The sequence below is a fragment of the Lutra lutra genome, chromosome 1 (assembly GCF_902655055.1).
Source record: "Lutra lutra chromosome 1, mLutLut1.2, whole genome shotgun sequence".
Lineage (NCBI taxonomy): Eukaryota > Metazoa > Chordata > Mammalia > Carnivora > Mustelidae > Lutra > Lutra lutra.
In genome coordinates this window covers 107,522,971-107,547,510 of record NC_062278.1, presented here as the reverse complement: position 1 = coordinate 107,547,510, position 24,540 = coordinate 107,522,971, and the positions used below count along the sequence as shown (strand labels likewise).

Below are 24,540 nucleotides of genomic sequence, written 5' to 3'. Positions count from 1 at the left end.
CAGAATTGGATTCTGAGGACAGGCACTGCCTGCTACATCTTGTCATAAATTCAGCCAATTCATCTCCATGGAAACCTTTGAAGATTGTGAAGGTGCAGATGTGGGAAAGGAGTGCAGTTTCTTTTCTCATTCCTATTTATCAGTTTCTTCTACCTCCTCTTCTTTCCCCCTTCCCACTCTCCCTCCTTTTCATAATTTTCACACATAAGGGCCTTTCCAGGAAGCCTGAGGTCACCAGATCCGGAAAGGCCAGAATGCTGCACATCATCTGCCTCCTTAGCAATGTGCTTGTTTCTAGTGATGGAAACTCACAATTGACTCTGGGCACTGGGGTTCTGACTATGATAGTCAAGAAACACTTCTTTGGTTCCTCAAAAATACCTGTGACTCTTGAACAGGCAGAGAAACCACCATGGAAACGCAATCCAGAGCTGTCTTACTTCTTTGTGTCTTTAACCCTTTCCTGAATCTTCAAGTGGTTGCTATGAAAATGGTTTCTCTACTTGGGCAGGCAGAGTGGGGAGACCGCACCTCAGAGGAGAGAGCAATTTTCCACGTGAAACTCAAGTTATATGTGGAGTAACGTCTCTTAACCACAGCTCACAATTGTTACAGAAAGCATTTAAAAATGTCCTCACACCCCCAGGATGACTGGCCACTATTTGAAATTAGATCCGGAGTGTTTGGGGTCTGGCTTTTTACATGTCAAAGAGGAAAGCTGAGCTTCCTGGCATTGGCTTAGAAGCTGTAATGGGGGCGCCTGGGTGGCTCAATGAGTTGAAGCCTCTGCCTTGGGCTCAGGTCATGATCTCAGAGTCCTAGGATCGAGCCCTGCATCCGGACTCTGCTCAGCGAGGAGCCTGCTTCCTCCTCTCTCTGCCTTCCTCTCTGCCTGCTTGTGCTCTCTCTGTCAAATAAATACAATACAATACAATACAATACAATACAATACAATAAAAAAAAAGCCTTAAATCTTCGGGAAAAAAGAAGAAGTTGTGATGGTTGTGGCATTCTTGCGACCAGATCCTCAGGGTCCCCCGTTGTAGAATGGGTTGAGGAACAACCTGACCCGATTCCCATTTGCGTAGGCTTTGGCTGTGGAGTTCTGCGGAACCGGGTTAGTCTTTCGCTACCCGACAGGTAGTATCTGGGGCCATCTGAAGAAGCTGCAGGACGTCGACTGCTGCGGGAGAGTGGCCCAGAGAAGACGCTCCCGGGGCTGACAGGGAGGAGAGCCCCGCGTGGGGTCTGTGCCAGAGCCTTGTTAGGATGGAGCCTCGGCGCTCCTGACCGTGGCAGACGGAGCGGTGGCGCCATGGAGTAGCTGCACAAAGGCCCACACGGTGGAGATGGGTGTGCGCACATGCGTGCCCAGCCCTGTCCGCGTACAGCCCGCGCTCCCGGCTCCGAGGGCAGGTGCGTCCAGCGCAAGCCGATTACCGCGTGAGACAAGCCCTGGGGTAGGGGCGGCCGTGCGAGCAGCCGCCCCGGCGGGGTGGCTGCGCCTCTCCCTGTCAGCCCCCTCCTCGCTTCGGCCACTCTGCAGGCACCTGGCAGGCAAGGAGGGGAGCCGAGACAGGTGCTCAGAACCCCGGTACGAGCAGGAGCGCCTAAATCGCCGTCTCCTTTCCCCAAAAGCTGCGAGGACGCCCCGTGAGTCGACCCACTCCCGCGGGCTCCGAGCAGGGCCTGGGGCGCAGCTCTCCACCTGGCAACAGACGGCGCTCGGGCGCCTGCGCGCTGCCGGAGGCGGGGAGCGGTGGGCGAGGAGGCGGGAGCGGTGGGCGAGGAGGCGGGAGCGGTGGGCGAGGAGGCAGGAGCGCTGGGCGCGCCGCGGGGCGTGAGGCGGGCGACGCGGAGGAGCAGGGGCCTCAGGCCGCCCGCAGCCTCTGCCCTCCTTTCCTCGGCTCCTCGGCTCCTTCGGCTCCTCCGGCTCCTCCGCCCCGTGCGCGCAGGCTCCGAGCTCCCTCCGCGTACCGGCGGAGCATCCTTCTTCCTCACCCCACCGGAAGGCGGCGCCGAAGACCCAACCCACCGGGACAGCAAATCCAGAGAGCGGGGCGCTCCCGCGGCCGGGGCAGCCCGACGCGCAGTTACAGCGGGATTTGGGGCGACTTGTTTTTCTTACGTCCACAATTGCCATTTCCCTCTCTCCGAAAGCCAGACATTACGTTGGAAAAGCTGCTGGATTTTAGTCTTTGAGACAATTCCTTGAAGGGCGTGGCTGGCCGAGCGGCCCAGCAAAGTTGGCCTGGACTGGGAGGGACTCGTTTCGTGCCTGAAGAGAGCGAGGAAGAGCGTGAGGGCAGCGCATCCTCGGGAGGAGATGTCTTTGAAACACCATCCATGACAGCCGCAGGAACACTTGAGTGTTGCTTTGTTTTGTTTACATACTGAGTGGCTTTTCGGTGAAATGCGGTTTTGGTTACAAGAAGAAATGGCCCCCCAGGAGCTCAGCCGGCGACTGGCCACAGTGATCACTCATGTCGGTAAATGGAGCTTCTTTCCCCCTTGCGTTTTATTAATGGAGGTGGGGGCGTAGTCTCTGGGGCGGGTCTCCTCCCCGCGCTCGCCCGCAGCCCCCAGGCAGCACCCTGCGTGGGAAGGCGGTGGGGTGCGGGCCGGGCGTCTCGGCCTCGCTGCTGCTGGGGGCGGCCACTGCCAGACATCCCTGGGGTTCTCCACGCCTGGCGGGGCCGGTGCCTTCACCAGGCAGGTGCCTGGTCCCCTGAGGGCTGCTGGGCTGTTAGGATCCGTTACCCGCGCTGACCCGGCGGGGGTGGGGACTTGTGTCGCGGTTTACGAGATGAGAAAGGAGAGGGAACTTGAGCGAGTGCAGGTGCTTTCCAGAAACTACTGCCAACCGCGGAGGCTTGTCCACAAGCCTGCGTAGTGAAACGCAGGTTACGGTAGAGGGTAGGCAGCCTGGCGCCCGCGCGCGTTGAAACTACCTCCTGGAGGTGTCCGCGCACTTGTGGTGACCCCCGGATGACAAGCCAGTGCAGTCTTTAGGAGACTGAGCCATGTTAATCCTCTTCCGTTGAGTTAAAACAGGGCAGCAGAACATGCATGCCTTGCTCCTGGAATAAGGATTGTGGTGGGAGGACGGGCCAACTTCAGTAAAGAGGGCATTGAGACTGTGGTACGTGGATTGCTTCTTAGCATTTTCTTCCCCCACCTCTTCCCTGCACCTCCCCACATAAAAACACATTCAGGTAGAGGTTCTTTGGATGCAGATGACTAGAATTATCGGCATAATTTTCAATGTTGGTCCCTTAATGTTGAGACCCTTCCATAATGCAAATTAGTTTTAAACTCTGGGAGTCTTTACTTCAGTGTTCTGCCCATTTGCTAAAACTGCCTTCTTATTATTTATATATTATATATTGCTTCAATTAATGAGTTTCATTGCTCTTTGAGCACCCTAATCCAATGTATTTAGTGCAATAATGATATACATCTTGAATGATACACATGTGGGGATATACTTTGTGAAGATGATTTATCTGGAAAGACCCAGTTTTGATGATTCATTTAAAAAAATGTTTCTGGTGCCAGCGTGGCTGCCGAACTGGTTTTTCTTTAAGACAGAAGGTCGTTAGAATCCTACCAGGGAAGGCTGAATGTGAAATGTTGCTGGAGGCAGGAGGAAACAAACAGAATTTGGAGTCTGAAATATACTGAATGCTGGAATGATTTTGCTTGAAATTGTGCGGGCATGAAGTTGCTGTGCAGGGAAAGAGCCGTGGACTGGGGGGGTATGACTGTCTGGATTTGAATCCTTCCTGGACAAGTCATTCAACCTCAGGCTAAAAATGGGAATCTTAAGAATTCTTTCCCACCCAGCTCGAAGCCAATTTGTAAGCTGATATGGGTAAAAGCACCATCTAAACTGTAATGTGTTATTGCTCATATTCCCATATGCCACTAAAGATCTTGGACAGATCACTGGGCCTCTCTCAGCATGAAACTTCCCATCTGTTAAGGGAGGAGGTAGATGTAGATGATTATTAAGGTCCCACTTATTTCTTTGGATATGGGATCTTCTCAAAGATCTGGTAGGCAGTATTTCTTGGTTAACACCAGGCTGCCTGTGGGGCCCAGGCTCTGGTATTTTCTCTCCTATCTTGCTCCCTCTTTTTCTAGCGCTCCATGAAGGATACAGACATGAATTTGTTGTAGTTTCTGCTGTCAGAGAGCTTCTCATGACCTCTGGCATTTGTGTGTCTCGCAGTGTTCCGTATCCTCCTGTAATCTCACAAACCTGTGAAACAGGTTATCATCCCTATGTTACAAATGAAAAAACTGAGACTTATAAAGTTCATCTTTTAAGGTTTCAGAGGTAATGAATGGTGGGCTCAGGACCAGAAGGCAACTGTTTAGATGTCTGTCTGGGGATCTGATTGAGGGGGCAGCCAGCCTTTATCTTCATGGAGAGTCTCACTGAGTAACCAGTCTCACTGAGTAACCTAGCATCTGCGAGAGTGGATTGGCTCAGTGTTTGACTGTTCTTTTCAGGCATTTTCTTGGTGAGCAGTCTGAGGGGTGTGATGAGTTGTGAGAGGGTTGAGAAGTGCTGGGAGCAAGACAGTGGTGAGAACACTCCCCTCATTCTATACTAAACACTCATCTGGGTAATAACACTGTGCTTCCATATTCACTCTGCCGCCTCTGTGCCCCCAGCCAGTTCTTCCTCTGCTCTGCTTTCATAGTCTCTTAGATTTGACAATTCAGGTCTGGAATTTGTTGATTCAGTTTCTGAAATAATCTCATGGGTCTCTCTCCTAATGTCCATTCCCACTGTGACCTTCCTGTGACCCACTTCAGGACTTCATTCCTCTTGACTAACCATAGTCTAAGCCTTCTGCCTCTCCTTTGTTTGCCTCCAACTTATACCAGGAATAAACACACAGCATTTATTTTTTCTAAAACCCTTATTTATTTGAGAAAGGGAGAGACAGTATGAGCAGGGGGAGGGGAAGAGGAAGAGGGAGCTCCATCCAGGAGATGGAGCAGATGCTCATCTAAGCCACCCAGGCACCCCCTAAAACCTTTAATGATACCTCTACATTGTCATTCTCTGTAGCTTGGAGTATGAGCTCTTTGTACTTTATTTGGCACTCTTCTGGTTTTATCCCCCAATAATTAATATTTTTACATGTATGTTTCTTTATTCTTCTTTTACTTTCTTTTTACTTTTTTTTTTTACTCTTCTTTACTCCTTACTTTTCTTTCTTTAGCTTTGTTCCACTATATTGTCTGACTCTGTTTCCACCTCTAAATTTTTGTGTCTGCTTTCTCTCCACCTGGAATGACCCCTTAATATATTTCTCCACACAAAAATAGTAAACACCTTTCAAGCCCAACTCAATGCTTCCTTCTCCAGGTATCTCTGATCCTGCCAGTGGGAAATAAAGACTCCTGCCTCTGAATTCCAAAGTAGATTTTGTTCTAGTCTCATAACACCTCTCATTCTCTCCCTTGTGTTATTATGGTTGGTTGGTTTTTGTGTGCTTGTCTTATCTCTGCTCCTAGACTCTACATTACCAATCTGTTGTTACCTAACACAGCCTCCCCCAAAGAATTGCAGAATAAGTGTTTGTTGAACAAATGAATGATTTGTTGTGCCTTGGGATGGACCTTGAGTATTGAGTAATGCCAGGCAGATTTTTTTTTTTAATTTTTAAGGGCAATTCTGAAGTGTTTGTAGATAACTCTTGCTTCCTAAATCCCTTTTTTAAGTAAACATTAAACCCCTTAAATGTTCTTCATATGATGTCATTCACTGTGGGGACCTCCTTTGAATTTTGTTAGTTTGTTGGATACCCGCAAAAAATATGCAGCTCACATGTGAAAAGTGTCCAGACGTGTTTAACCCATGCAGTACACAGTAGGAATATCCTTTTTCCTTTTTTCTAGACTATAGAACCACGTTGGTTCATTTACAGAACTTCAGAATAAAAAAAAGAGTAAAGCACCAGATGGCTTCACTGGCAAATTCTACCAAACACTTAAGGAAGAATAAATACGAATTATTCACAACCCTTCTCAACAATAGAAGAAGAGGGAACACTTCTCATTTTCTCAGGCAAATATTACCCTAATACCAAAATCATACAAAGACATTATAAGAATAGAAAACTATAGGCCAGTATCTCTAATGAATGTAGATACAAAAAGCCTCAACAAAATACTAGCACCAAATCCAGCAACATATAAAAAGGATTATACACCATGACCATATATGGTTTATCCCAGGAACACAAGGCTGGTTTAACATCTGAAAATCAATTGATGTAGTACACCTTATCAATAGAATAAAGAACAAAAACTACATAATCGTCTCAATAGTGACAGAAAAGTTATTTGACAAAATTTCATACCTTTTTGTGATTTACAAAATACCCGACAAGCTGATCCCCCCAAGTGTTTGTAATCAGATGGCAACTGGGGCAATAGCTGGCACTGTGTGGATGGCGTCTTGGTGTTCCCTTATGTGGTCTCTTTTTCCATGGTGGCATCTCATCTTCTAGGTCCTCTCCATGTGGCCGTTCTCCAGCAGGGTAGTCTAGACTTCTTACCTCGAAGCTCAGGTCTTTGATGGGGATGAAGCAGAAGCTGCCAGGACTTCTTGATCACTGGGCTTGAAGTTCTGTGAAGTCACTTCCAAGTTCTTTTTGTCGGGGTGGTCCCAGGCCCAGCCCAAATTCAAGGGGAGTTCTTATTCTTTTTTTTTTTTTATAAAGATTTTTGTTTATTTCACAGACAGATCACAAGTAGGCAGAGAGGCAGGCAGAGAGAGAGAGAGAGAGAGAGAGGAGGAGGAGGCAGGCTCCCCGCTGAGCAGAGAGCCCGATTCGGGACTCGATCCCAGGACCCCGGGATCCTGACCTGAGCCGAAGGCAGAGGCTTTAACCACTGACCCACCCAGGCGCCCACAAGTTCTTATTCTTGATGGCAAGATCGGCATACCCCACCATGAGGGGTGGAAGTGTTAGTTGCCGTATCCATTTTCTATGGGTGCTATGATAAATCACCCCAAACTTAATGGCTTAAAACAGCATAAATTCTTTTTATTACAGTTCTGTAGCTCAGATATTGACACAGGTCTCACCAGGCTAAAATCAAGGTGTCAGCCAGGGCAGCATTCTTTTCTGAAGGTGCTGTGGGGAATCCTTTTTCTTGCCTTTCCTAGCTTTTAGAAGCTGCCTGCATTCCTAGGCTTGTGGCCCCTTTTCTCCATCTTGCTCCAAAGCCAGCAACATCTGGCTAGTCTTTCTTGTGTCTCCATCTCCATTTTTTTCTCTTTTGTCTTCGTCTTCCACTTTTAAGGACTCTTGTGATTACCCTGGCCTTCCTTATTTTAAGGTCAGCTGATTAGCAGCCTTCATTCCATCTGCAACTTTAATTCTTTTTGCCATGTAACCCGACCTACACAGTGTCTGGGCATTAGGATGCAGATATCTTGGGGGTGGGGGCATGGTTTGAAGGAGTTTTTCTGCTGCCACAGTTGCCACATTGGAGACTAGCTACCTCATTGCTCCACCAAGCATCGGTGATGTATATTGTGACTTATGCCTTTGAGTTGTTCATATTGGGATAGTAGGAAGAGGAGTGGAATTTCATTTTTTTGGTAACCTGTGTCAGGCATAGGAGTTACTCAGATACATAGTAGTGATCTAAAGACTGAATGGATGCCATTGTGTTTATGATCTGAAATGCCGGATTTTGGTGAAGGATACCAAGCACGTATTAACTAAAATGTTATGATAATAACAACTATCCATGTTATAGAAAATGGTCATTTATTATATTAGGATTTCTTAGAATCAGTGTCTAGACAATATTGATTCTGGAGGTGACCATCTTTTCTAATGTGGAGAATGTCAATGATGATTCCTGCCTTTCCAGATGTGAACTAAGACTGCACAGACTTTGCCAGCAAACAGCTTTAGCTCATTACTTTCCCTCCAAGTCTTGGTTCCCTCATATGTAAAATGCAGATAATCCTCATCTCACAGGATTGGTAGAAGATGAATGTGTAAATAGTGCCTTGTGAATGCTTAGTTCTGTTGGAGGGAGAAACTTGAGAAGCAGAGATAATGAGAATGGCTTTACATACAAGGACAGCATATCTACTTTGTTTTTTGTCCTAGTACATCATAGGCACCATCAGTGTCCTTCTCTTCTTCTTGGCACCCACCTTCTTGTGGAAGGCTATTCCAGGGGGCTGAAGGCTAATCCTGACATGTTGCTTTAGAGAAAAGTATGTTCTCACTACCTGGGGCCACCTCTCTGCTTTCTCCTTTGTAGTGCCAAAAGCAAAACTCAGAAGCAGAACCCGATTACCTGACTCTTGGCCCTTGAGACACCCTCAATGTCTTCCCACTGGTGGTAGCAGGTTATAAAAGCACAGGAGAGGGGGGTATTGCTACCAGGAAGTGTTCTTCCTCCTAGTCTTGGAGAAGACCTCTCACATCATGATGGCTTTTATTTCCAGAGTGTCTGCAGGTTGTGACTGAGCTTATTAGCCAGGGAGTCCGATTTGCTTTCAACAGTTGCACTACTAAAGCTTTAGTCCTCTAGTTCACTGCTGGCTTCCAGACCAGGATTCTACATGGTCTGACCTTGAAAAAAACCTGTGAAGTTAACAACCTAACCAAAGGCACAGATTTCAAGCAAGAAACTAGAAGTCCAAGAAGTGTTTCAACTTTAACTGTTTAGAAATATTGGCTAAATTTATTGAGAGTTAGTTTTCACATATGCTTCTGTATCTTTATAGCTCTGGAAAGTAGGCGTTATTACTCTCATCTTGAAGATGTCAAAACTGCAAATTAAAAAACAAGTTCAGTAATTTGCTTAAATCCATCGTGTTACAAGAGATAGAGAGTCAGGATCTGTCAGATCTGATTTCAAAGTCTATGTTCTATTATATCAAGGCAAAAATTCTTACTGCTGCTTGAAAGTAATTTTTTTAAAAAGCTGGGTTTTTATGTTAATTTGGTATTGGGGAAGGATTTCTGCCTTGCCATCCCATTGTCTGCTCCCTGAGGGCAGGGAGATGTCTGAGTCATCTGTATATCCTGAGGTTTAGCTCCGTACCTGGCACTGTTCATGAAAAAGCTCTTTCTTTTGTTTGTTCTGTTTGAGTGATTGGAAAGCATCCTCATTTAGGTACACCCATCTGCTAGCCTCCCTGGGTCTCTCTTTCTTCTGTCTAGGTCCCATTTATGATTACCCTTTTTTTTTTTTTAAGATTTTATTTATTTATTTGACAGACAGAGGTCACAAGTAGGTAGAGAGGCAGGCAGAGAGAGAGGGGGAAGCAGGCTCCCTGCTGAGCAGAGAGCCCGTTATGGGGCTTGACCTCAGGGCTCGATCCCAGGACCCTGGGATCATGACCTGAGCCAAAGGCAGAGGCTTTAACCACTGCACCACCCAGGTGCCCCACCATTTGTGATTACTCTTACCAGCAGTACTCTGCCTGCCTGTCTGAATCTCCAGGGCTTCCCCTCAAGCCTGGCCTCCCCAGGAGCCCTTTGCGGGGTGGGCCAGGCCAGGCCAGCCTCCCTGTCTTTTCTGAATGCCTATAATAGTTGGTATCCCTCTCATACATGTTTTTGAGCATTTGATTACAGTCTAGCTTGGATTTTTCCTTTTTGTTCCAAGTACTGATATATATTTTAGTTGTTGGTTGGACATGTTCTCAAGTCTTATGTAATAACATAGGCATGTCTTACTTAAGGGTAGAAATCCCAACTAAGATTGCTTAATGGCCTGGTAGGCTAAATTAAACCCATTATAGGAGATCAAGAACCACATGTTAATTGGATGGAAAAGATGTCTTTATTCCCTGAATTTCCTCATCTCTAATGTAGGGTGATACTTTTATCAGTCCCTCTGTTTATTTTACAAGTTGGAATGATCCTATGTAGTGAAAGTGGTTAAACAGAAATCCTTTGAGGACTGTAGCAAAAGAGACTCCATGAGTATAGAGTGACTTCAATTGTTTGCTTTATGGACTAGCAGGAGAAGCAGGAGAAGGAGTGTTTTATTGCCCCTCTGTCTAGTCAAGAGGAGTACTCTACCCGTAGGCCCCTAGTACTCACTAGAAACTGCAGCCTGAGTGGTGCAAGCTTGCTCTGCAGGGCACAGGTTGAAAAAAGGATGCCTGCAGGATGAAGCAGTAGGGCCAGCACAGCCGAGAGAGGGAGGCAGCGGTGGCAGAGGTTCCGAGAAGGCCTCTGGACTCCGGGCCTTCACTGTGGCAGCGGCAGCAATGGTGAATGGCAGCTTTGAGTGAGGGAGGAAGCGTGTGTCCTCCTCCCAAGGATCAGCCCCTGTCCTTGCTTCTTGCTTTGGGATGAGCCAGGACTGTCCAGAGATGCTGGAGAGAAAGGCAAAGCCCCTGAAGAGCCTGCCTCCTGTGCAGTGTGCTTTGGAGATGGTGAAGCCATCATGTAGTGAGGGGCTGCTGCTCTACATTCTGTCACTGCTGTAGGGACGGAACGAAGTCGCATGACGCACTGGAGCTGGGCTGTGTTTGCAAGGGCTTTAAAATAATTTGAACCAGATTTTTTGGGCAGACATTCTTTGGGAGAGTGTTCTATGCCTCCCCCAGAAGTAGGGATTTTTATTTGTTTTCTTTTAATCTTCTTCAAGCTGCAGTGGGTCTTCACCTGTACCCTAGAATCCAGTTAAAGGGTGGGCTGCCACCCCCCCCCCCCCCGCCCCGCATCTGAAGTCTTTTTCCACAGGGAGAAATGAGCTTTTCCTGGGCATCTCTTCTCTTCCTGGTCTGCCTCCCCACCCCCACCCTGACAGAGGCTCTCTCCAGACTCCCAGCCTGTAACCACTCTAGGGAGAAGAGCCTGCAGGTAGCTGGGAGCACCCCTTACATCCTGGCTCATGTTAGCCCATACTTAAACCTTCCACAATTTGTTTAAATCTTTTAGGTGATTTCTTTTTATTTGTTTATATAGGTTCTGGACAGGTTATAATTCTATAGTTTATCTGGCTTTTTCTTGGTGTCAGGGTAAGAGTGAGCACTCTTTTCCAACATTCTGAGTTCCAAGGGGGAAGCAGAATGTCTCCTTGGCTTTTCACCTTGTGTATATTTCACAGGGAAAATATGCTTCATTCACATAGCCTCCTTTTATCACAGTGTTGTTGCAGGCAAGCTACTAGGAACTTTGCAAACTATATTAGTAAATTGGGTCTCAAAATTTTTTCTTTTTGTTTTCCCAGGTGGTGGGGATCTTGAATGTTAAAAAAAACTGCAGTTCACTTTTAAGAGTGCTCAGCAGTGTGAAAATGCTTCCTCCCGTCTATTATCCGGGAACCAGCTAAGCACAGGGATCTCTCGTGTACAGGAATCATGGGTGTTAGGCACAGTTATCGGATGCCTGGCCCCCTAACAGGGCCTCCCTTGGCCTGCCTTGGCCAGGGGCCTACATTTGTGCTATAAAGGCCCATCTGTGTTTCTTATATTTAAAAAAGGCATCAAGTAGTCATTTCTGCTGAATTAATAATTAATGTAGCTAATGTAAAAATCTCTGCCAGGATAGTTGAAATCATTGAGGATCAAAATGGAAATGGTCCTGCTTCTCTTGGGATTTTTCCTGAAGGGTAAGGCTGTTGTCATGTCTGTTTCGCTCTAGATGTTAGTGAGTATGGCCCAGCCAGAGAGCCTCTGAGCCTAGTCTGGCACCATGGACTAGCTCTTCCTAAATGGGTGTAGGTTCTCTTTCTGCTTATTTTAAAAGGTAGGAATTGATTGATTTTAATGAATCTAAAAAGCAAGACTATCTCATTATCATAGACTTACTGAATTCAAGCACTTACTAACAGGCAATAATGATTATAATAAGCTTTAGAGATTTTGGAATTTAACACACTGATGTTACTAAAGATGTGTATATTTAATTCAGATTAACAAAGGACAAAATAGTTTGTTTTGTAGTACTCTGCTAGTGGTGGCAAGGCCAGGCTTTGAACTCAGACAGATTTGGCTCCAGAATTTGAACTCCTGAGCACTATTACTCAAGTGTTCCATACTCTCCAGGCTGTGGAGTATGGGAACCTCAGAACAGGAAGCTCCATGGGCCTCATCAACAAGATGTACAGTGGAGAACTGAGGTGGCTGGGCATCTCTCCCTGGTGTTACCTAGTCTGGTCTCTGCTTCTCTATGGTGTCTGTAACATTCTTCTGCTTCTCTCTGCAGACTAGCCCTCTGTTCTTTTATCAGTGAGTATGGACTTCACATGGCCACTCCAGCCAGATCCCCTTCCAGATCTAGAGAAATCACTAACTGATTCTCAGTCTCTGGATCTCTCTGTACACAGTCTCTCTCTGGACAGCCTGGTTGGCCCAGCTCAGAGGAAACTTAGGCGTTTCTGATCGTATCAGCTGTGGGTTCAGAAATTGGTTTCGTCTTGGAATGGGGAAGAAGTCCTCAGAGAAGAGGGCTTCAAGCTGTGCACTCACCTATCAGAACAAGTGTGGTAACTTGGAAGGCACTTTCAACTTTAGAATCAGTAAGAGTATGAAATACTTGGACAGTTTTAAGGGCTAGCCCTGGGCAAAATAGAAACCATTCCCTGTGTGCACTGTACTGCTTCTTTCTTTGGGCTATGTTCCAAGGCCCACTGCCTTTGTGTGGCCACCTAGGTACTTAGGCACCACAACTACATCAAGAAACCAACTGGTCAGTGAACAGATTTTTGGAGAGTGCCAACCATAAGCAAGGCTCTGTTGGCAGGCTTATAGCCTGTGAGCTGTTTGGAGGCTGAAGTTGTGAACTTCCGTGATTCAAGAAAGCTGTATACTAGATTTATGACTTGAGCTTGATTGGAAGGAAGGAGAAGATTTAGGCTGGTAGAGAGGGGAAAGCTTTCTAAGCGGGTGGGGTAAGGGAATGGCTGATTTTGGTTAACTGCACTCGTCTTCCTGTGCTGGGTGTCCTGTTTATTCCATTCTCTGCATAGAACTCACTGGACAACTGAGAAGCTTTAAGCTTTACCTTGAAAGAAGGAATGACCTCAAGCTGGAAGGTAGATCTACATATGGTATCTCACTTTCTTTCCTTCTGAATATAGATTCTTTTTCTGGGGAGAGAAGTTGTAGAGGCTAGAGGATATGGAAATAATATTAAAAATGATGTTGTCAGGTGCCTGGGTGGCTCATTTGGCTGAGCATCTGCTCTCCATTCAGGTCATAACCCACATGAGGCTCCCTGCTCTTGTGCATATGCTCTCTCTGTGTCAAATAAACAAATAAATCTCTTTAAAAATGGTGGTATCATCGCCACCATTTATTTTAATGTCACATATTGTGCTTTATCCACACTATTGATTTCATTAAATTTAGTCAGAAGTACAGTCCTTTTTTTAATGGAGGAGAAATTTGAGGGTTAAGTAGATTAAGAAACTTGTCCATGGTCAAACTGAGTGGAATTAAAAGTCAGGTTTGGCTGGCTTCAAGGCCTTGGTTTAATTTCTCATTACAGAAGAGCATATAAACCAATAAAGCATAGATGTGTTATTAGTGAGTTTTAAAAATCTCTTGGAAAACCTAGTGGAAGCTAAAAGCATTAGTCCCCTGAGTGTAAGTATTTTACCCACCACTTGAAATGTTTGTTTATTAATAGTCACTTTCTTCCAAAGAAAACTACCATTAAAAATGTGAAGATATGGGGCGCCTGGGTGGCTCAGTGGGTTAAGCCTCTGCCTTCGGCTCAGGTCATGATCTCAGAGTCCTGGGCTGGAGCCCCGGGTCGGGCTCTCTGCTCAGCAGGGGGCCTGTCCCCCCCCCCCACCCCCTGCCTGCCTCTTTGCCTACTTGTGATCTCTCTCTGTCAAATAAGTAAAATCTTTAAAAAAAAAGTGAAGATTTACTTTATAGTCTTTAAGTAAGCAAAAGTAATAAATGTGTAACACTTCGACAGGAATAAGCCTTTGTGAAGGAAGAAATTTTTAGGAGTGCTGTCTGCATGTACTTCTGGTGCTAACCACCAGAACCTTAGGGAAAAACAGTCTATAAAGTTATAACCCCCAGTTACAATGGCAAGGTAACAGCATGTGCAGGTGCTTTTATTTAGTACAGAAGAGCCCCTGGGTCTAAAGGACTTTACTATGAGGGAGAGTCAAACACAAAGTATACGCAGGTGGACAAGCGACAGGTGCCCCATGTGTTAGAGCACATTGGGCTTGCCCAGCCTACCAGAGTTACCTCTGGATTTCTTTGTCCAGGTTTCTGAGCCCAGATTATGTTCAGCTGAGGTTTTGGTTTGTGTGTCTTCTTGTTTGTTTATATGTTATCAGATCAGTCTAAATTCGTTTTAGCCCTTTCTCTTTCTGTACCCAAGGAGGCTAGAATTAATTCAGTCACTGAGGGGAAAGAGGTCCTTCTGCCCTTGTCTCCTTATGTAAGACCTGATTTGAGACTAACCACATTTACGGAGGCCTCCAGGGCTGGGCATGAGGGCAGGTGCTAGGGACGGGTGTGAAGGAGCGACTGTGACCCCTGTGACCTGCCCTGCTGCAGCCCCACTGCTGCTCCCCAGGGACCGCAGGAATGAAAGGTGTCCTCCTGGACCTTACAGTCTATAGAGGAGGCATATGTTAAGCTGTAAGCTCCAGGAGGAAAATTTTGGGCAGAGACAGCCATCATTCCCTAGTTCCTCCCTTTTCTCGTTGCGCTTCTCTTCTTGTGGTCTTCCAGCCTCTCTGCTTCTTTTCCTTCCACATTAGCTCTTTTGCTTTTGCATCTGGTTGATTTAGGTGTGAAACTCAGTTCTTCCTCAATATTTCAAAAATCATGTACACAGAAGATGAGAGGGTTCCAGAGAATTTTTTGAAGATGGGAGAGGAGACATTTATGGTCAGCAAACACAGACATTATGTTTTTTGGTTTTGTTTTTTCTCTTGCCCATTCCATTCCATTTCATTCCATTCCATTCATTTCATATGTTAGTCACCATACAGTACATCAGTAGTTTTTGATCTAGTATTCCGTGATTCATTGTTTGCATATAATACCCAGTGCTCCAAGCCATACATGCCCTCCTTAATACCCATCACTGGGCTAACCCATCCTCCCACCCTGAAACGCTCAGTTTTTTCCTGAAGTCCATAGTCTCTCATAGTTCATCTCCCCCTCTGATTCCCCCCTCCCTTCATTTTTCCCTTCCTTCTCGTAATGTCCTCCATGCTATTTCTTATGTTCCACAAATAAGTGAAACAATATGATAATTGTCTTTTTCTGCCTGACTTATTTCACTTAGCATAATTCCCTCCAGTTCCATCCATAGACACTTTGAAATGGAGCTGGAAATATCAATTTTTATTTTTTATTTATTTTATTTTATTTTTTAAGAATTTACTTATTATTTGACAGAGAGAGAGATGTGAGAAAGAGAACACAAGCCGGGGGAGTGGGAGAGGGAGAAGCAAGCTTCCCGCTGAGCAAGGAACTGGAGGCAGGGCTCTATTCCAGGACCCTGCGATCATGACCCAAGCTGAAGGCAAATGCTTAATGACTGAGCCACACAGGCACCCCAAGACATCAATTTTTATTTTATTTTTTCAAAAGATTTTCTTTATTTATTTGAGAGAGAGAGAATGGGAGAGAGAGAGAGCATGAGGAGGGGAGGGTCAGAGGGAGAAGCAGACTCCCTGCTGAGCATGGAGCCCTATGCGGGACTTGATCCTAGGACTCCAGAGCCAAAGGCAGTTGCCTAACCAACTGAGCCACACAGGTGCCCAGAACATTACTTTTTAAAATGTCCTCTGGCCCTCCAGCTCCTGGGGGTTTCACTGGCTCCTGGAGTCACCTTTTCACTTCTTCCCTCCCCATTGCTCCCTTCACTTTCCTCTTTCTTGCTCCCTCACTGGTGAGAAAGCTCTGGTACAGGACTGTACTAGAAAGATGGCCCTCCTAAATTCCCCTATCCACATCCCTCTACTTTTCATTCGATTTGTTTCCATTACAGTATTTGTCTCTCCAGCAACCAAAAGAAGCTTTACTTACAAAGGAGGAAAAAAATCCCTGAGGCTGTAAAATGGGATTTAGACCTTGACAAATGGTTCAGAGATGAGAAGGAAAATTCCACTACTCACACTTGCTCTGCCCTTTAGGTGTGGCATGAGCATTTTCTCCTTCTGCGCCTTGGGAAAACCAAACCAGATTTTTAAAGAGAAAGATCATGTTCATCATTTCCTGTGGCTTTGTGGTATAACCTAAAAAAGAAGTGGAAGAAATGAGAGAGGAATGAACATTATGTGGCTTTCATAAAAGCTTTAAAAATGGTTTATAAAAATAATACATGGTCTGTGTTTAAGGTTTGGAAGAGTCAATTTTAGGATGTCAATCCTCCCCAAATTGATCTATAAATTAAACATGACTCCAATCCCAAGTTTATCAAGTTTGTTTTTTGTTGAAATCAACTACAGATTCTAAAATTTATAATCAATAAAAGGTACTACAGTAGGCAAAAATCATTGTAATAGTCAAAATCTTTTGGAAAAAAAAAAACAAAGTTGGAAGACTCACTTAATTCCAAGACTTACTATAAAGCAAGGTAATCAAGATAGTGGGGTATTGGTGAAAGGATAGACAAACTGGAACAGAATAAAGAATCCAGAAATATTTCCAAATATGGTCAATTGATTTTAGACAAAGGTATGAAGCAATTCAGTGGAGTAAAGTGTAAAGGCAATTTCAACAAAAGGTGCCTGGAACATTTAGACATCTGGGTACAAAAAAAAAAAAACCTTGACCTATACTTCACCCTATACACACCAGTTAACTCGAAGTGGATCATGTACCAGGGCACCTGAGTGGCTTGGTCAGTTAAGCACTGCCTCTTGTTTTCTGTTCCGGTAGCGATCTCAGGGTCACAGGATGGATCCTGGCTTTGGCTTTGGGGTCAGGCTTCAGCTCAGGGGGAAGCCTACTTGGGATTGTCTCTCTCTCCCTCTCCTTCTCCTTGTCTCTCTCTCCCCTCCCTTCTGCTCATGCATGTGTGCCCTCTCCCTCTCTCTCAAAATAAATAATAACATCTTTTAAAAAAATGGATCATGTACCAAAATGTAATACCTAATTGGACTTAATCAAAATTAAAAATATTTCCTCTGCAAAAAACACTGTTAAGAGAATGAAAACATTACTCCCTGGGGAAAAAAATCTGTGAATCATATGTCTGACAAAAGACTTCTATCCAGAATATGTAAAGAACTCTCAAACACAACAATAAATGAAAATCAAAAACCCAACTTAAAAATGGATAAAAAAAATTGAATGGATACTTTCCCGTAGAGGATACACAGATGAAAATAAGCATTGGAAAATATGCTCAACATCAGTAGTCATCAGGGAAGTTACACACCCATTAGAGTGGTTAAAAAATGGCAATACCAAGTCATGTGATGATGAGAAGTGTCTGGATCTCCCACACAGTATGTTGGTGGAAGTGTAAAATGGTATGGCTGCTTAGAAAACAAGAATCTTTATGGAAACGCTTATAGCAGCTTGATTCTTAATCACTAAAAGCTGTAAACAACCCAAATGTCTCTTGTCTGGGGAATGGGTAAACAATTTGTGGCACATCTGTACAATGGAATATTCAACAATAAAAAGAAGTTATTGATATGCACAACATGAATAAATCTGAAATACATTATGCTAAGGAAAGACATGAGACTCAAAAGGTACATACTAAATGCCATATTATATGGCATTTGGAAAAGGTAAAACTATTAAAATGGAGTGGTTGCCCAGGGTTAAAAGGGCAAGGAGGTGGTGTGACTATAAGGGAATGATGGAACTACTCCCTACCTGATTGTGGCAAAGGTTAAATGATTCCATGCATTTGTCAAAACTCAGAACTGTATGTCAAGAGGAGTGAATTATACTGTGTATCAGTTTAAGAACAAATTTTATTTTTTTTTAAAGATTATTTATTTATTTGATGGGGAGTGGCAACGCATGAGCAGGGGGAGCGGCAGGCAGAGGGAGAAGTAGGCTCCCTACTGAGCAGGGAACCCCATGCAGAACTCGATCCCAGGAACCTGGGATCATGACGTGAGCTGAAGGCAGATACTTAACCAACTGAGCCACCCAGGTGCCACAAGAACAGATTTTAAAAAACATTACCAAACAGAAAAACACAGGAAAAAAATGGATGCTCATTGCTTAGTATTTGGAAAGGACAAAAAGTACAAAGAAGAAAGTCTATAATTCTATCTCCTAGTTACAATCACAGTTATCCTTTGAGTATATATTTTTCTAGTTTTTTCCCTTTGGCATTTTTAGAGTTAAAATGATATGATCTCTCTTTATGTGTACCATGCATATTATATATGTAATGATGTGAATTCTGTTCTGCTTTTTAACACTATGCTGTAAATTAAGCCAAATTATAGAATGAGCAATTCCTTGTTATAAAACATTTCCATAAATAATATTTAAGTAGATTTAGAATTTTTCACTACATGGTTATAGTATGATTTATTTAAATATCACCCTGGTGTTGGTTGGATAGGTTGTTTCCAGTTTGTCAGGGTTATTTTTGCAAAAATTCAAGGAGCATCTTTGCTCAGAAATCTTTGCACATATCTCACACATTCCAGTTTGCCTTTTTTTTTTTTTAAGATTTTATTTATTTGAGAGAGAGAGACAGAGAGAGAGCATGAGAGAGAGCACGAGCAGGAAGGAGGGTCAGTGGGAGTGGGAGAAGCAGGGTCCCCACTGAGCAAGGAGCTGATGAAAGACTCGATCCCAGGACTCTGGGATCATGACCTGAGCTGAAGGCAGATGCTCAACTAACTGAGCCACCCAGGCACCTCCAGATTGTTTTTTTAAGGATACATTTCTAGCAAACATAATTATTGGATCAAAAAGTATGAATATAGCTTTTAAAATACATTTTGGTCAAATTACCTTCTGGGAAATTTATACCATTTTAGGGACACATCGACAGAGTGTGGGGATTCTTGATTTTACCGGATCACCTTATCAGCATTTGTGTTCCGCTGTTTCCTCATATGGCACATGCGATAATGAGAGAACTAGTCTTACAGGATTTTGAAGTGATGCATGTTAATTGCATGGCACAATAGCTGCAATGTTGTTAGCCCCTCTTGGTGATATTATTTGAATTTTTGTTTGTTTGGTAGATAAAAGTGGCATAGTAGTCATTTTAACAGAATTTTAAAACTTTCTAGTGAACTAGAATAATTTTTATCAAGTTTATTATTTGCTATTTGAATTTTTGCTCTGTGACTTGTCTGTGTGTTTTTGTGGGTTAAGATATTTTTGTGGGGGCACCAGGGTGGCTCAGTGGGTTAAAGCCTCTGCCTTCGGCTCAGGTCATGATCCTGGGCTCCTGGGATCGAGCCCCACATCGGGCTCTCTGCTCAGCAGGGAGCCTGCTTCCTCCTCTCTCTCTGCCTGCCTCTCTGCCTCTTTGTGATCTCTGTCTGTCAAATAAATAAATAAATATTTTTTAAAAAAAGATATTTTTGTGTAGGTTTTTTTCAGTGTTAAATATATTAAGCCTTGGTCAAGTTTGTAGCAGTTGTTATTTTATTTTCCAGTTTACTTTTATTTTATAATTTTGTTTTTGATGACTTTTAACATATAAAGGGTTTAAGGTTTTATGTAATTATACCTATAAATCTTTTATTTTATGACTTCTTCTATTGCTTTTATATCCTACTTCAATAAAGAATGAGTAAATAATCATGAGTTTTATTTTAATATTTTTAATGGTTTTATTTTTTACTTTTGTTTTTAAATCTCTAAGTGTATTTCTGATGTGATGTGAAACTACATTTTTTTCAGTAGCATTTATTAAATATTCCTTGATTAATTTGTAATGCCTCGCTTTCTACGTAAGTTATTTTAGAATGTGTAATCCATTTCTGGGTCTTCCTGTTTATATTCTTCTATTTATTTTTGTATCAGTTCCACATAATTTAGATTATTAGTGCTACATAATAATCTTTATCTTCTAGGAGAAATTCCCTTTTTCTACCAATCATTTTTTTTTTTTAATTATTATCTTAGTGGGGGGAGGCGCAGAGAGGGGAGGAGAGGGACAAGCAGACTCTGCACTGAGCATGGAGCCTAATGTGGAGCTCGGATCCATGACCCTGAGAGCTTGACCTGAGCTGAGACCAAGAGTTGGACACTTAACCAACTGAGCCACGCAGGTACTCCTTAATTACGAAACTTTTAAGACACCACAAAAGGTGGCTTAGTTGGTTAGGTTAGGCATCAGACTCTTGATTTCAGCTCAGATCATGATCTCAGGGTCCATGAGGTCAAACCCCATGGTGGGTGGCTCTGTGCTGTTGAGAGTGGAGCCTGCTTAAGATTCTCTCCTTCTCCCTCTTCCAGTGTGCCACCCTCTCACTCTTGCACTCTGTTTATCTCTCTCTCTCTCTCTCTAAATAAATAAATAAATCACAAAAACAGAATAGTCTTTCAAACCTTACTCATCACTTAACTCCAACAACCATGGACATTTTGCCATAGGGGTCAGTAAAACTTATAAACATTTATGAAGGCAGTGCTCTAAAAATAGTATCCAGGGGCAGGTTGGAAAGCTAGGTATATGGAGTAACCCAGACAAAATAATTTTTAAAAATCTTTGTTAGTGTTTGTTAAGTTTACTCATGAAAGTAATCCATGCTTTTTCATATAAATTGCAAATAGTACAGAAGGGTGGAAAGTTGTAAGTCAAAGTCTCCTTGTCCCCTGTAACTTTGGTCCCACTCCTGAATGGGAACCACATATCTGTTCAGCATGCTTCTTCTATGGGTTCCTCCACATGTATGTGACTGGATGTGGCAGCCCCCTTTCCCTGAATCAGAGGGAATGAGGTGTCTCTGCTCCTCTAGGAAAGGGGAAGACCAGGAAGATGAGATGGTCTGCAGCCCTTGCAGCTCCTTGGTCAACTGATGGAGTGTGGTGGCCCTGAGAGCTCCACCACCAAGAGTCCTGTTACTCCTTCTGCCCCCCTGGCCAACTCTGGGAGAAAGTCAGTTTAATCTCAGCAAATACATCAGGACATTTGAATGTTGACTTAAAAAAAAAGAAGAAAAGAAAATCTAGTTCATATAAGGAAAAAATGTCCCTTCCTTTAATATTACTTTGGTCTTAGTTCTGGTGAGATGACAGCCCTGATGCTTTCATGGTGTGGATAATTCAGATCCTTCTGGAGCTTATAGGTGGCTACTTATTCTCCTTTTGCACTAATAGGTAGGGACAAGTGGGTGGCTTCAGTTCATTTTATATCTGCTGCTCAGATACAAAACAATTTTATTTTAAATAGGTGTGAATCTAGAAATGCTAAAAAAGCTTTTTTTTCTTGTAGGGAGGCTGGATGAAATGAATGAATAAGAACATTCATCTTCCATTGTCTTTACTATTAAAATAATCAGCTCTTTTCCAAGGAGAGTTACCTAGTGCCCAGTTATTTCAGATTCTCTTGTTCAACACAAAGCAAATATAGTCCTTTATCAGATATTTGATCTTGGTCAAATGGTAAAGGTCGGTGCACGGAATACAGGACTTGTAAGGGCTGTACAATTTATTCATGTAATAGAGATTCAAATGTTACAAAGAAATTTTCCAAGATTTTACTGTCTGCCCTCTCCCTAGAGGTGCTTAAGCTACAAAAATGTAATTATGGTCATTGCTTAGTGTGTGCAACTGCATGCCCACTGCCGTTGTGGATTTACATGGTTGACAAAGATACCTCTTATGTTTGTAGGTGTTGTGATGCCAGCCAAGCATTCATGGCTGTTCATATCTATATGAATGGGTAAAGAAGTTCATGTTTAGTAGGAAAAAGAGCTTCCATATGGGGAATCAGGCACTTTCCATATTGTTGGTGAAAATGAAAAGTGGCACAAGTGTTTTGGAGGGAAATTCGGCTGTATATCACAGACCACTGTTTAAAATTGCCTTGTTTGCTGCCCTGTATCAGGACTTTCAGACTTGGCTTTAACTGGAGGTAGCATGTTCACAATACCTAATGGTAGAGAAAAAAAGAGCTCTTTTAAGTTTTAGCATCTCAAATTATATTAAATTTCTTCCTCTTAATTCTTAGGTATTTTCTTAAAGTACTTCATCTGCAGTTAACACTAATAAGGGATTGGCTCTGAGGATGGCTAAACAGAGCAGACTCTAATTTTTTTTATAGTTTTTAAAATTTTTTTATAAACATATAATGTACTATTAGCCCAAGGGGTACAGGTCTGTGAACCGCCAGGTTTACACACTTCACAGTACTCACCATAGCACATACCCTCCCCAATGTCTATAAGCCCACCACCCTCTCCCTACCCCCCTCCCCCCGGCAACCCTCAGTTTGTTTTGTGAGATTAAGAGTCTCTTATGGCTTGTTTCCCTCCCGATCCCATCTTGTTTCATTTATTCTTTTCCTACCCCCCAACCCCCCCACGTTGCATCTCCACTTCCTCATATCAGGGAGATCATATGATAGTTATCTTTCTCTGATCGACTTATTTCGCTAAGCATAATACCATCCACGTCGTCGCAAATGGCAAGATTTCATTTCTTTTGATGGCTGCATAGTATTCCATTGTATGTATATACTGCATCTTCTTTATCCATTCATCTGTTGATGGACATCTAGGTTCTTTCCTGGAGCAGCCTTTAATCTTAAAGGCTTCCTGGTATAGCCAATTTGGGAAAACTTTTGGCAGTTTCTTACAAATTAAATGTACACCTTTCCTTTGACTGAGCAATACCACTAGTTGGTGTTTATCCAAGAGAAATGCAAACATGTGTCCATGCAGAGAACTTTACATGAATGTTCATAACAACTTTATTCATAACAGCCCAAATTGAAAAAAAAAACAAACACACCTGGGTGTCTGTCAGCAGGAGAATGGACAAACTGTGACCATCCATACGGTGGGATACAACTCAACAATAAAAAAAAAATGAATTTTTGATACAACATGGATGAATCTGAAAAGCATTATTCTAAGATAAAGAAGCTAGACAGTAGAGTATATCCTGTATGATTACATTATATGAAGTTTTTTAAAAATTTAAGCTGAGTTAGCCAACTTATAATACATCATTAATTTCAGTTGTAGTGTTCAATAATTTATCAGTTTCATATAACACCCAGGGCTCATCATGTCACCTGCCCTCCTTAATGCCCATCATCCAATTATCCCACTCCCCAACCCACCTCCCCTCCAACAGCCCTCAATTTGTTTTTTATAGTTAAGAGTCTCTCGTGATTTTTATTCCTCCCTGATGACTTCCCATTCTGTTTTCCCTCCCTTCCCTAAGGTCCTCTGCTGTGTTTCTTATGTTCTGCATATGAGTGAAACCATATGATAGTTGTCTTTCTCTGATTGACTTATTTCGCTCAGCATAGTACCCTTCAATTCCATTGGCGTCGATGTGAATGGTTAAGTATTCATCCTTTCTGATGTCTGAGTAATATTCCATTGTGTGTGTGTGCACGCATATATACATACATACATATCATGTCTTCTTTATCCATTCATCTGTTGGTGGACATCTTGGCTCTTTCCACAGTTTGGCTATTGTGAATGTTGCTACTATAAACATTGAGGTGCAGTTGCCCCTTCAGATAACTATATTTGTGTCTTAGGGTAGATACCTAGTAGTGCAATTACTGGATCGTAGGGTAGCTCTATTTTTAACTTCTTGAGGAACCTCCATACTGTTCTCCAGAGTTGCACCAGCTTGCATTCCCACCAACAGTGTAAGAGGGTTCCCCTTTCTCCACATCCTCACCAACACTTCTTGTTTCCTGTCCTGTACATAAAGTTTTTAAAAAGGCAAAACTAGTCTCTATTGAAAAATCACTTCAGTGCTCCTGGGTGGCTCAGTTGGTTAAGTGTCTGCCTTCAGTTCAGGCCATGATCCCAGCATCCTAGGTTGGAGTCCTGCATTGGGCTCCTATTCAGTGGGGAGCCTGCTTCTCCCTTTGTCCCTCCTCCCACTTGCATCTTCTCTCTCTCTCTCTCTCTAATAAATAAATAAAATATTTAAAAGAAATAAAAGAAAGATCACTTCAGTGGTTGCCTGGGGGTTAGGAACTAAGGTGGACTGGGAAAGGGCATGAAGTTACTCTCTGTAGATGGAAACATTCTGTATCTTGAAAGTATGGGTTACATGGATGTATCCATTTGTCAAAACTCGTTAAAATATATACTTCAGATCTGAGTATTCAATATATATGAATTTTACCTTCTGCTTAAAAATAAATATTTATTTATTTGTAAGACAGTGTTTGCAATTTTTCCTTGGCCAGTTGCAAGCCTTACTCAAATTTCAGCTTGAAACCTACGAATAATTAGAAGTTTATATTCAAACATTTATTACTTGTTGGATATTCCATATTTTGCCCTTTCTTTAAATCTTGGAGCATGACATTACTAAACAAAAGCATTAATCACAAAGAACCAAGATAAAATATCATTATGTAAAATCAGCCTCCCTCTGAGTATACCACATTCTGT

At 43.2% G+C, this 24,540-nt stretch overlaps 1 protein-coding gene across 5 annotated transcripts in view; it reads left to right on the top strand.

Moving 5' to 3' along the window:
• The first annotated feature begins 1,827 nt into the window (after nt 1–1,827).
• Nucleotides 1,828–24,540, top strand: part of MCF2L2 (MCF.2 cell line derived transforming sequence-like 2) — a 259,359-nt gene continuing 236,646 nt past the window's right edge. For 4 of the 5 annotated variants that reach the window (XM_047731452.1, XM_047731445.1, XM_047731463.1 and 1 more), the window contains exon 1: nt 1,828–2,489. In XM_047731452.1, coding sequence (XP_047587408.1) covers nt 2,414–2,489 — 76 coding nt within the window. In that variant the 5' untranslated portion in view covers nt 1,828–2,413. The remainder of the gene's footprint in view (nt 2,490–24,540) is intronic. The other variant, XM_047731474.1, reaches the window with a different exon arrangement.